This window comes from Tasmannia lanceolata, unplaced genomic scaffold (genome assembly GCF_043159265.1).
Source record: "Tasmannia lanceolata isolate RefF3 unplaced genomic scaffold, GAP_Taslan_0.1 ptg000015l, whole genome shotgun sequence".
In the NCBI taxonomy this organism is placed as follows: domain Eukaryota; kingdom Viridiplantae; phylum Streptophyta; class Magnoliopsida; order Canellales; family Winteraceae; genus Tasmannia; species Tasmannia lanceolata.
The window spans coordinates 40,297,427-40,309,968 of NW_027518692.1; the positions used below are offsets into that span (position 1 = coordinate 40,297,427).

Here is a 12,542-nt window from a genome sequence, read left to right on the forward strand (position 1 = left end):
TATGGATGACTTGGTCCCATTAGTAAAGATAATTGTATCATTTGTAAAAAAGTTAGGAGAGATTGGAATATTTCTGCTAGAAAGATGATAATACATCAATTTTCTAGTAAATGAAACATTACTCAGACATCTCGTCTCGTTAGTATCCTTCAACATAATAAATAGATATGGCGAAAAGCCATTTAGTGGCTCACTTTTGCTGTTCCCTCCTGCAAAACTCAGCCATGGAATGGCTATCTCCGAAATTGCCTAGCAAATCCCTTATTTTAAATATTCATAATCATTCAACGAGAGAAAAATCTAGATCTCGATATTTAGAATTACTTTAAACCGTATAAACTTTTTTTTTTGGTGGGTTAAACCATATAAACTTTAGAAAAACTACAAAAGAAAGTTTCACTGACAAGCATCTTTTAGTATTTCTGGCCATAGCTTAAACGCTTTTTATCATATGGCCACAAACCATTGATGTAGATTGAAAATCTCTCTCTCTCTCTCTCTCTCTCTCTCTCTCCCAGAGTGTAAAAGTGCAACTCTAGACGAATAATAGGTTTCCATTCTCTAAGATCCAAAGCTACTATGACTGACTCCAATAAAGCACCTATGTTACCTCAGAGTAGACATATGCTTCTAAAATTTACTTAAAAAGAACTCGCATGCCCAAAAAGACATGGGATACATGCAATGTACCCTCAAAAGCAATGGAGAAGAACTAAACTCAAAATGAAAAAAAAAAATACATAGAATATTACTATTTGAGATAAAGAGAGTTTAACCACATTATTTTATGAATTTCGGGAAAACATTATATAATTAAAAAAAATGGAGATTTTTGGTTGGGAAAACATTATATAATTAAAAAAATTGAGGTTTTTGGGTTGAAATTTCAATACTTCGGACGAAATTTCGACCAAAATAAAGTACCGTTATGGGTATTCCCGATTTCGGTTTCCAGATTTCAGTCGAAATTTAAAACCATGGTCATAAATAGGGGTGTAAACGAGCTGAGCCGAGCCGAGCTCGGCTCGGGCTCGGCTCGGCTCTGCCAGGCTCGCGAGCCTTACCGTGCTCGGGTTATATTAAGTTCACACCTCTCTTCTTCCCTGGACAGCCCTATCTAGTGTAATTTGACTACTTTTTTTACACTATGGGGGGTGGTCCAAGTAACAAATGGGGTTCCAAAAAATGAAGTGACATATTTTGCCTCCCCCTTTCTCTCTCTGGACAACCCTTTTAGTGTATATATTAATATAATATATATATATATTTAAATATATTAAATTCTTAACGAGCTTTAATGAGTCGAGCCGATCCGAGCCTGGCCTAAATCGGGCTCGGCTCGGCTCGGCTAGTTAAGGATTCGAGCCGAGCTCGAGCGAGCTTTCGAGCCGAGCTCGAGCGAGCTTCCGAGCTCGAGCCAAGATTGACACCCTTAGTCATAAATATAGTAGAGTGGCTGTCCCAAGTAAAAAAAAAAGAAAAAAGGGCAAATATATACTTCCCTTTTTTAAATTGAAAATATCTAATAGGATTTGATTAGATGAGCCCAACCAGACAATTCAATCCTCATTTGAAAGGGCCCGCAAATTGGAGATGCTCTAGCCTGGACGACAGACTATCAACGATTCCTAGCCGTTGGATCAGATGACTGAAATGTGGACTATTTCTCAAATTCTTTTCAACTATGCGTCACAAGAGATAATGTTGACATAACATGGATGGACCCTTTCAAGCCGAGCTGAGGAAATAAAACTAGAATCCTCACTTTTCTTCCAGTTATGAAAGCCCCAGCCGCAAAGGTTGACGCGGAGCCGAAAGTAAAACAAAAACTGTCTTGTTCCGGGTCCCAAAAGCACCGCCTTTTCCTTACTTTTGTCCTTTTCTAGCGGGTCCCATCTTAGCCGCACTAATCATAATCCGTAAGCACGGGTGCCACGTGAGCAAAGTGGGTCCCGTAATGCTGACGTGTAAAATGGCCCGGGCTTTTACCGGAAGCTTCTGTTTTCCTTTCCCCTTTTTTGTCGTTTAGTGGGACATAAGAATCCTCTTTAAACGTATTGCTCGGTTTCTTCGTCCCCACTTGGCCTGCATGGTTTGGGGTTAAGTGTCGTGGTTTGAATGACAAATTTAACCTTAATCTTTTAATCACCAGACATCCATGTCCTTTTGCGTATTTCTGGAAGCATTGATTGTAGGAAAAGGATTTCTATATACTACTACTACGACAAACAAACCTTCACCTTCATGCGTGCGAGGTCGTTTATTATACTTCATATATGAATTATGATTATTAGCTCTCTGGTCTAGACCGTCCATTAGGTGGTCATGCAAGAAAAAAAATGATGCACTTACTGGAATAGGATAGGAGTGAGAAGTGGATGAAAAAAATAGTAAAAAAAAGGGAAATGATTTCAGCGCTACCATGGTTTGATAAAGATGCGCGAGACGTCTTGTGGTTTAGTTTTTAAAGCTGTTAAGAGATTTTTGAAAACCGAAATATTCTTCTGACAACCCTTTTACTTAACCGCATCTTATCAAAACATGGTAGCGTTGTGAGAATGGTTCACTGCTTGACGATAAATTCACCTCCTTTAACGTTTTTATTTGCCTTTACAACTCAACGAATAACATTAAAGGGGGGGATTTTATTAGGGGGAAATATCATTCCAAAAAAAAGACTATATTTTTTTTTCCTTTTTTTATATCCTTTTCTCACCTTATCCTCACTCAAGCTCACTCTCTCTCAACCATTGGTTAAACGAATATTGCAAGATAAAAAATTCATGGTTGCCAAACATGGGCTGAAAAACTACGTATAGGGTTATTGGAAGTTAGGGTTGAATTTTGGGTATGATTCACAGCAAGGCCTATCAAGTGAACTATTCTGATCAATCAAAAGGTTTTTTTTTTTTTTTTTTTTCAAATGGCAAATATTATAAAAGAATCAGAAGGGACACCAGAAAGGGAATACCCGAAGTTACAGAACAAAAAATAAAAAAAACTAATTACACATTGAATAGGACATCAAATAGGAAATTGATCAGACCAATTCATCGAGTTGCATACCAGCCCTCTTATAGCCAACGCATCCGCCTTCTCGTTAGCAGACCTTCTAACATGGATCAACTCAATATCAGATCAAAAGGTTGGGGCTGAGATATTGCAAAATTCCCTTGATCTCTTTTTCAACAAAAACACGAATGAGAGTTTCTTATTGTATAGGAGAGAGAGAGAGAGAGAGAGAGAGAGAGAGAGAGAGAGAGAGAGAGAGAGAGAGAGATATGTGATACTTACATGGGTATTTTTGTAATTTGCCAAAATAATGCTTACTCGTTAATAGCTACCAACTTTAGCCGGTGTGAAAAGGGTGTCCCGTGGAAATAAAAAGGAACAAATATATCATCTCCCATCTTTAAATAATCAAGGTTATCTCGTATATTTGTCCCAATCCCCTTCACACCCTATTGAAAAATTCCCCAGAAAGAGTAGCATTCAAATGGGAAGGTACTACTTAAAGAAAGCTAAATATTGGCAAAGTAAACGTGTGAAATGGCAATTGGCATTACTTCTACTTTAACAATCGCATTCATACCACTTAGGCTGTATCTTCTAGAGCTGCTGAACTTTCACTCAGAATCTTCAAAAGCAAAGCTCTTAATTAAAAAAGATCTATCACTAGTACCATAAAGATAAAAAGGATAATCTCTCTGGTGCAACAATGACGGGTTTTTTTGGCAATTGTAAAGCACGCTTGAGAAACAAAGGATAGAAGGAGAAAAGGTACGAACAAAGATCTATTCTTTTTTGCTGGTTTTTGGGGGGGCTGATTAGGGTTTTGCAGACTTCTTCACTCTCTATAGACGGAAAAAAGGTATTGAATAGAGACTTTGAACAAATTGTAACTAAGAAGAGAGATTTATCAAAAAAATGTCTTTGATTTACATTAGAAACCCAAACCCATCTCTCTCTCTCTCTCTCTCTCTCTCTCTCTCTCTCTCTCTCTCGGGAAAAAAATTGTAACTAAGGCCATGTTTGGCAGCTAGCCATGAAAGTTTTTTCCATGGAATATTGGTTTATCAAGTGGTGGGAGAAGAGCAAGGAGGGTGGGAGAGAAGCGAATTGACAGGGCATGCATGTCTGAGGACCGAGGAGAGGGTGAGAGATTGCTGAAAATAGGTAAAACAGAAACTCTATTCAAAATAGAGTTTATTTTTTCCTTAATTTTCTGCCACTTCCCATATCTCATCTCCTCAGTCACGTCCTCTCAATTCTCCCCCTCTCTCCCACTTTCCATACTCCTCTCTTTCTTTGTAAGCTAAGAGATCCACCCTCTCTCTCTCAGCCCACTTGGCTTCCTTCAGGCAATAACTCCAAAGCAACTGTACAGATAGCACACACATAAAACCACATGAAGAGAGATCTATCAAAACAATTTTATGATATCAGAGTTAAACATACACCGGTCCCATTCTCTCTCTCACACAAACACAAACTTAAAAACCAATCATCAAAAACAAAAATCTAGTCTAAGGTGCGATCATACCAGCACAAATGCACTAGATCCCATCAGAACTCCCGAAATCAAGCATGCTTGGTGAGACTAGTACCAGGATGAGTGACCTCCTAAGATGTCCTCGTATTGCAACTGTCCCTTTTTGCCATTAAAATAAAATAAAATCGCATCTCCCTCTCATGTCAAAAACTCATCAAAGCTGTTTAGCTGCTTCCCGGGCCCGTCCCTTGTCCAGGAGGCTCCATGCTAGAGGAAGAGCTTCCAAAATTCGAAGAAAAGGATGATGACGTGGATGAGGATGGAGATAAAATTGGAATAGATGTTTCTGGATTGTAAAGCCCAGATGCCACGTACCTCAAATCTTCATCTCTACTAGATAAAATCTGCGCGTATTGTAGAAGATCTGGATACAGAACATGAGATGGCGGAGGGGGAAGAGGAAGTACATCGGCGGCGGCTGCCCCTCCGACTACACCGGATCCCATGAAGAATCCGATATCAGTCCTGCCTTGCACTCTTTCGGGAAAATTCAACTTAGCTTTGCTTCCTTTGAATCTGAGAGCAGCTTCGTCATAAGCCATGGCTGCACCCTCAGCGGTGTCGAACGTGCCGAGCCAGACACGGGCGGCTTTGTTGGGATCTCTGATTTCTGCTGCCCATTTTCCCCATGGTCTTTGCCTCACGCCCCTGTAATGCCTTCTCCTTGAGGGAACTTTATGAGAGAAAATTTCAGATGAGAAGAGGTGTAAGTATTTAGTGAGAGATGAGTTTATGGTGCATGTAGATTCGGTTGAAGGGGAACTTTATGGTGTATTTTATCTTTATCTGAAGTAATACTACAAGTACTAAAATTTGTAATGGGTGTATCTTCTTTCCAATAAGGCCTATTTGGCAACCACGTAATTTTTTTTCGTTGAATATTAGGTTGGAAAGTCTTAAGAAAGAGGCAGGGAGAGTGGGAAAGGGAGAGAATTGAGGAGGAAGGGAGAGAATTGAGAGGGCATGGGTGAGGGGATGGTGCAAAGTGGCTGAAAAATAAGGAAAACAAAAACTCTATTTTGATTGGAGTTTTTCTTTTCCCTTTTCTCACCCTCTCCTCACTCATACTCTCTCAATCATCTCCCTCTCCCACTATCCTTGCACCTCTCTCTACTTGAAAAACTAATATTACATGGAAAAAAACTTTCAATATGGCTGCAAACATGGCCTAAATCTTTCCTTCCACTGAAAAATGTCATATTGCGAGAGAGAGAGCACCTGCTACTTGCTAAAAAATGGAGAAAAATAAAGAAACAAGATGATAGAAAAAGGAGAAATAACGAAAAAAAAAAAGAAAAAAAAAAGGAAGGGTGTAATCAGAAATTAAAGATAATCACAACAAAAGTCATGGATGACTGTGTAGAATATAGAAAAGTTAGTTTCAAGTCCCCTTATTCTTCTTTAATAAAACAAAAGAATAATCAAAATCACGACAAAGACCCTTACACCAAACTGAAATTAGCCCTCAAGGAAAACTCATATTTACTTATCAACCCTTACCTAACCCATATTTACCCATCAACTATTACCTTGTTCCCTGGCCGGGTCGGTTACCGGCACCGGCACGTCAGGTGCCGTTGTTACCATCTCTGTCGGAGTCCCGATCAGGTGAGAGAAGGCCGAGACCATGGTGGTCATTTCTTGGCCAGCAAGTGCAGATGGAAAGGAAGGGAAGGCAGGATGATGAGTATGTTCTTCTTCTTTCTCCTCTGGTGTCTCTGAAGGAAAGGGCCTCTTCCCATGCCTTCGATCCACCTTTTAAACTTTTGGACTTTTCTAGATCGGATGAGAAATCAAAAGAAGAAGAAGAAGAACTATGTCTGTCTATGAAAAAGAGAGAGAGAGAGATAGAGAATTAGGGTTTTACTAGGGTTTTTATGGGCGAACATTCGAACCCGGTTTTTCTCATCGTGTAATGTGAAAATGGGTTTACAATTATTTATGTTAGAAATGGTAGTGCCACCCATCTCTTTTATACGAGAAATGTATAGTCCATTATTTTGCAAAAAAGTATTTTATGCCCACACCATAGGATGATCCAAACCGTAGTTTTGTTGGGAAACAACTTAAATAGGATGATCGGAGCGTTGGGATCATCCTTTAGAAATGATTTTGGGGGCCCAATCTATTTACGTTGAGACCTATCAAATGGACAGTTTGGATCATTGTATCGTGTGAGCCGTACAGTGCTTTTAAAAAAAATACTGGACCATACGGGCTTACACCATATAAAATCTCTTTTTTGTGATAAGGGTGGACGGTACAAATAAAAAACAGCTCATTCAAATTAGGGATTTGCTAGGGACCATCGCATAAGGCATTTCCCCGCGGGCGCTCTATTACATGAGAGTGTAGCCACATTAAATGAATTGAATGATCAAATAAGACCAAATTTGTACATATGTGGCTGTTCTCTCATGCAACAGCCCACACAGGAAATGCCTTCTCGGATGGTCCCTAGCAAATCCCTTAAAACTATTATAGGCTACTGTTATTTGCATAACCTTGTTTTAATAATTGCACAAACTGAGCTTGTATTTTCTTTTGTAATCGGCTTCTGAGTAGGGGTGGCAATGGTTCGGTTTCGGTTCGACCCCCAAACCGAACCGAATCAAACTGAAATTTGAATCGGTTTGGTTAACCGAAACTAAATTTTCGGTTCGGTTTAGGTCCGGTTCCCCCAATTTTGCCACCCCTTACTCATAATCATTGGAAATATTCAGTTTCGGTTCGGTTTGATCCCCAAACCGAAATTTGAATCGGTTTGGTTAAACCGAACCGAAACCGAATTTTCGGCTCTTCCGGTTCGGTTTGGCCAATTTTGCCACTCCTACTTCTGAGTGCTTTATAGGAACTCTAATATAACCTTTGACAGCTGTTTAAATAATAAAAGACATGAGTTGGTGCAATTATCAAAATGTGGTAGTGCCACTGCCAACATAGAGCATTATTATATTAGTATTCTATTTTCGTCTATATGTTAAATATCGCTTTTGTTACATTGGCCTGTCATGTCTTTGTTGCCTTCGACTTTGTAATGGTTGAATAGAAAACGGTCTCAGGGTAAGTTGAAACAGAGAGGCTATTTTCTTTGCTTTAGCTTTCTTTCTTTGGTTTTGTACCACGTACCCTTGTTCTCAACCGCTAAAATAAATGCCTCTCTCGTGGTCTCTCTCTCTCTCTCTACAAGTGTGTGCGTGTGCGAGCACGAGCATACTCACAAACATGCATGCTTTGTGCATGTAAACCTATGAAGGGAAGCAGATTGCGAGCACATGCATACTCACAAACATGCATGCTTTGTGCATGTAAACCTATGAAGGGAAGCAAACACTTTCTTGCATGTGAGAATATACACCTAACACAAGTGTAAGAAAGCGTGTAAACACACAAATGAGCGCATTAAGCACTTACCCTTTATTTTTTTCTTTTCCTACTTTATAAGCTCAGGGGTACTGTTTGATAGTGAGGGAAAGTGGTCGAAACTGGTGGAATGGAAAACCTTTTCTAAGTTTTCATCACTTCCCTCTGTTTAGTTGCACGAGAAAAGACTTTTAAAGTTAGATTTTTCTTCAAAAAAAAAACTCAAAGAGAGAAAAACACCTATTTTTCATCTTAAAGTTTTCCATCTCAACTTTCTTTTCCGTTTGGAAATAAATGTTGGGTACCATTGGCATTAACGCTCCCATTAGTTTTTTACTGTTGGGTCCTCCATTTTAGCCCCACTAGTTAATCATTGATTAATATAAATATGGGTCCACTGTTTTGTGGCCGTTAGGCCTTTCATGCAGGCCCCATTACTCTATAACTCATTAGTCATTAACTCATTATACTATATGTGGTCTTCATTTGTTTTTTTGTCATTGAAGGCTCCATTCTCCGCTAGAAGATCACTGATTAGTAATCATGTGGCGTCCTTTATTTTTTCCCCATTATGCCTATGCCCCACTATTACTATGTATCTCTCATCACTGTACATGCGTCTAGCTATTTATTCGGCGATTGGGCCCCCCATCTTATCCCAACTAATATATTAGTAAGTAGGGTCTATTACTTATCTGGCCATTATCTTAATTAGCCCCACTAATAGGTCAGTGATTAGTGTATATGTGGGGTCTTTTTACTAATATATAACTCATTAGCATAAATTTAAAACTGCATGCAGATGGCACAATCATTCTGTACCCCTCATCACCGCAATCATTCAGTACAAGACACCTGGCTTGTTGCAAATGGATTTAATCAACAAGCTGTGATCAATTATAGGGATACATTCAAAACTGTTGTCAAACCAATCAACAAGCTGTGATCAATTATAGGGATGCATATGTGAAAGAATACTTGACAAATGGACATGAAAAATGTGTTCCTGCACAATATAAACTCTTAAAAAGTATTTATTAGACGACCATCAAGCGTATTATATGAAGGGAATCAAACCGGGTAGAACTCACCCCTAAAAGCTAGCTGTTAGAGGAGGGTGCCCATTCCCTTATAACCCATCCCCATTCACTTCACTTATCCGATGTGTGACTATTTGCTTCACGGATTGGCAACGTGGGAACTACGAGATCTGTCCTCGGAGGCACACCGGGGTTACCGAGATCTTCCCGGGAGTTACCACGCCCCAGCTCTTATACCATTTGAAAGGAATCAAACTGGGTAGAACTCACCCCTAAAAGCTAGCTATTTGAGGGAGAGTGCCCATTCCCTTATAACCCATCCCTATCCGCTTCACTTATCCGATGTGGGACTATTTGCTTTTGCGTGGAATCCCAACATAATGAACCTCATATCTGACAGTCTAGATGCTTCTCGTTGTCAACTTATTGGGATGGGTAGGTTGTCCAGATGATCATCATAGATATATGGGCGAATATTGCTTCTATCTCAACCAAAACCTTGGGGTGCTCGAAAGTAGAGAACCATCCCAAGGTCAAGCTCTGAATATAAATATTGCGCCTTAGCTAATGTTGTGGTAGAAATCACATGGACTTATTCAACCCTTCATGAAATTAGCATCTTTCCATCAACTTATCTAGGTGTGACGAAGTAGGAGGGCCACGTACCTCACCCCACCAAGCTCGGACCAAACATTTTGAAGTTGACTTCCATTTCGTTGAAGAGAAGGTCTCCAAGAAGAATTTGGATGTTTGTTTCATAGTAAATGCGTACGTTTCATCGCTCTAAGTTCCAAGCTTAATGTGTATCTACCACTTCCCTTGCAGGGGCATGTCAAGGACAACGATCCCAAACAACAAAATCTGATATCTACTTGTTTAATTTAGCAATCTAACTGTTGTTTAAATTTGAAATTCAAAATGTTGTAGATAAGTGTGTTGGGGTTCCATGCAAAAGCAAGAATCTCATAAAGGGACGTGGAGGCTTATAAGGATTTGGGTAGCCTCCCTTCAACGGCTAGCTTTTAAGGGCAAGTTCTACCCATGTCCCAACAAGTGGTATCAAAGTTGGGCGTAGTAACCCCGGTGTACGTGCCCTTGAGGAAGGTGAAAATTCCACAGGGAAAATCTCGGTAACCCCGGTGTACCTCGAGGATGGAGAAAAATCTCTTGAGAAAATCCCGTTGTCCCCACGTTGCCGCCGCGTGGAGGGGCGAGATTGTCTGTGTTGCTTCCGCATGGAGGGGGAGGTTGTTAGTTTCCGCACAAAAGCAAAGAATCTCATGTCGGAAAATGAAAGGGATGTGGATGGGCATATAAGGATTAATTGGGCACCCTCTGCTTACGGCTAGCTTTTAAGGGCGAGTTCTACCCGGGTCCCAACAAACTAAATCACCTGTAATATTTAACAACCACATAGTATTTATATATGGTTTATAAATACAACAAGCATCTCCTCACAAGTCAACCTAATGAGAGAGTTTTTCTCCATTGGGTTCTTTACACCTTCACATAAAGACATACACAGTTAATTACCATATGAAAATAAAGAATACCATGTGAAAATAATGAATATCATCATAAAGAATACCATATGAAAATAAAGAACTCTCTCTCTCTCTCTCAACAGGCATCATTAACGAACCTTCACGTGAACATGTCTCCTAAGAAAAGGCATCACTTGGAGAATTTCAAACCCTCACATGCCTTCTCTTGTCCTACTCTATTTTTAACATCCCTTTTAAGAGAAGGCAGCACTTGGATAATTTCAAACCCTCACATGCCCTTCTGTGCTCCTACTCTATTTTGAACCCCTACAAAGGTTTAGAGACCCAAATAAATCAAATATAAGAAGACATATATATCTATTTACCTGAGAAATTATATGGTGCCTGCAGCGTGAAGTCTAGTACAGGTGGTACGACAAAGGTACTGCCCTTTATATTTGATCTAACAGCAGCCTCTTAAAAGTGAGCTGCTGTTGGATCAAATATCAAGGGCGTGAAGTCCATTGACTTCATGCCCGGGCACCATATAAAATCTCCAATTTATATATCTATCTATAAGAGAATGTGGGCTGCTGTTGGATCAAATATCAAGGGCGTGAAGTCCATTGACTTCATGCCCGGGCACCATATAAAATCTCCAATTTATATATCTATCTATAAGAGAATGTGGGCTGCTGTTGGATCAAATATCAAGGGCAGTGGTGACTTCACGCTCAGGCACCATATAAAATCTCCTATCTATCTACGTATCTATGATATACACCAACCGTGTCTTTTCCTTGGTCGTTCTTTTTCTTTCAATGGAAATCTTTCCATGAAAAAATTTACTAGATTTTTTCTACGATGGATTTTTAAACCCCATGTGTAACATGGGTGTGGGCGTGTGGCCCATCATTTTACAATGTTTTGATCGAGTGAGGCGCTTCACTTTACATCCATGCATAGCATAAGTGGGGCTCAACCATCTCCAAATCCAATCATAGGGTGGGGCTTACCATTTTGCACCCATGAGTAAGCTGTAGGCCCTCCATATCCACCAAAATCCATGCATAAGGTGGGGCCAACCATTTTACATCAAGTTTTGATAGGGTGGGTCCCACCAATACCACTCAAACACATGCACCCCTTGAGGCCCGCCATTTTACGTTATGCTTTGATGAAATGGCCTCACTATATTTATCTCCACCCAAGCCCATGCATAGGGTGGGGCCAACTATATATTGCACACCTCATAGTTTGCCTCATATCATGGGCCAAGAATGCTAGTCAAACTTATTGCCTTCCCAAACACATCTCCCTAACTTGGGTTCCCCCGTGTTTTTGTCTTTTGACTAGCCCATGGTCATGCTTTGCTGCCTTATTTTAGGCTAATTTAAGCAGACAGTCAGTTGTAACATGTGACACAGTCAAGTATGAAGTATCACATACCTTTTTACACCAGGTCTTGATCCCTTTTGTCCATCCAAGTCATGTAAACATCTTTGACCAACCATTTCAATACGACTTCCTCTTCATTGGGTGGGTGGAACAACAAATATTTCATTTTCCCTTCCCCGTCTTCTTCCCTTTAGGCCCCACACCCATCTCTTTAATGGGTTTCATACATGAGTCCTATATTCATTTTTTAGACCTCAGAAGTGTAAGCTGGCATGTTTGGCAACCATGAAAAAATATTCCATAGAATATTAGTGGGGCTAGTTGTGATAGTTTAGTGGAGAGGAACCGACTTGAGTGGCTGGGGGTGAGAAGCATGAAAAGCCAAAGAAAAAACAGGGGAAAAAACAATTTGATGCATGGGATCTTTGTCATTTAGGGCCCAACAGATGAGTGGTTAGGATTATGAAACAACTTGAACCCACTTGTGGCCCCAATTTTTTTTCTTGGAAAAAATATGGGGAAATTAAGCAGGTGTTGAGACGGGTTTTGCATCAATCATGTTCATCAGTTTGTAAGTAACAATACATAATTCCTTTGATGTAGGAACGGTCCGTATTTGTCAAGTCATGCTTCAATGCCCCCAAAAAATGCAACAAACTCACGTCCTTGATGTCAAATGCCTGATTTATGAAGGGTTTTTTTTTA

At 39.9% G+C, this 12,542-nt stretch overlaps 1 protein-coding gene across 2 annotated transcripts; it reads right to left on the reverse strand.

Moving 5' to 3' along the window:
* Positions 1-4,421: 4,421 nt before the first annotated feature.
* Positions 4,422-6,503, reverse strand: LOC143847242 (ethylene-responsive transcription factor ERF113-like). 2 transcript variants are annotated; one of them, XM_077356001.1, is made up of 3 exons: positions 6,082-6,503; positions 4,868-5,225; positions 4,422-4,771 (listed from the first exon to the last, which is right to left on the reverse strand). In XM_077356001.1, exons 1-3 carry the CDS (start codon positions 6,188-6,190, stop codon positions 4,717-4,719), a joined length of 522 nt encoding a protein of 173 aa, XP_077212116.1. In that variant the 5' UTR covers positions 6,191-6,503; the 3' UTR covers positions 4,422-4,716. The 2 variants fall into 2 exon arrangements, with proteins under 2 accessions (XP_077212116.1, XP_077212115.1); XM_077356000.1 differs by having other exon boundaries at positions 4,422-5,225; positions 6,082-6,502.
* Positions 6,504-12,542: the final 6,039 nt, after the last annotated feature.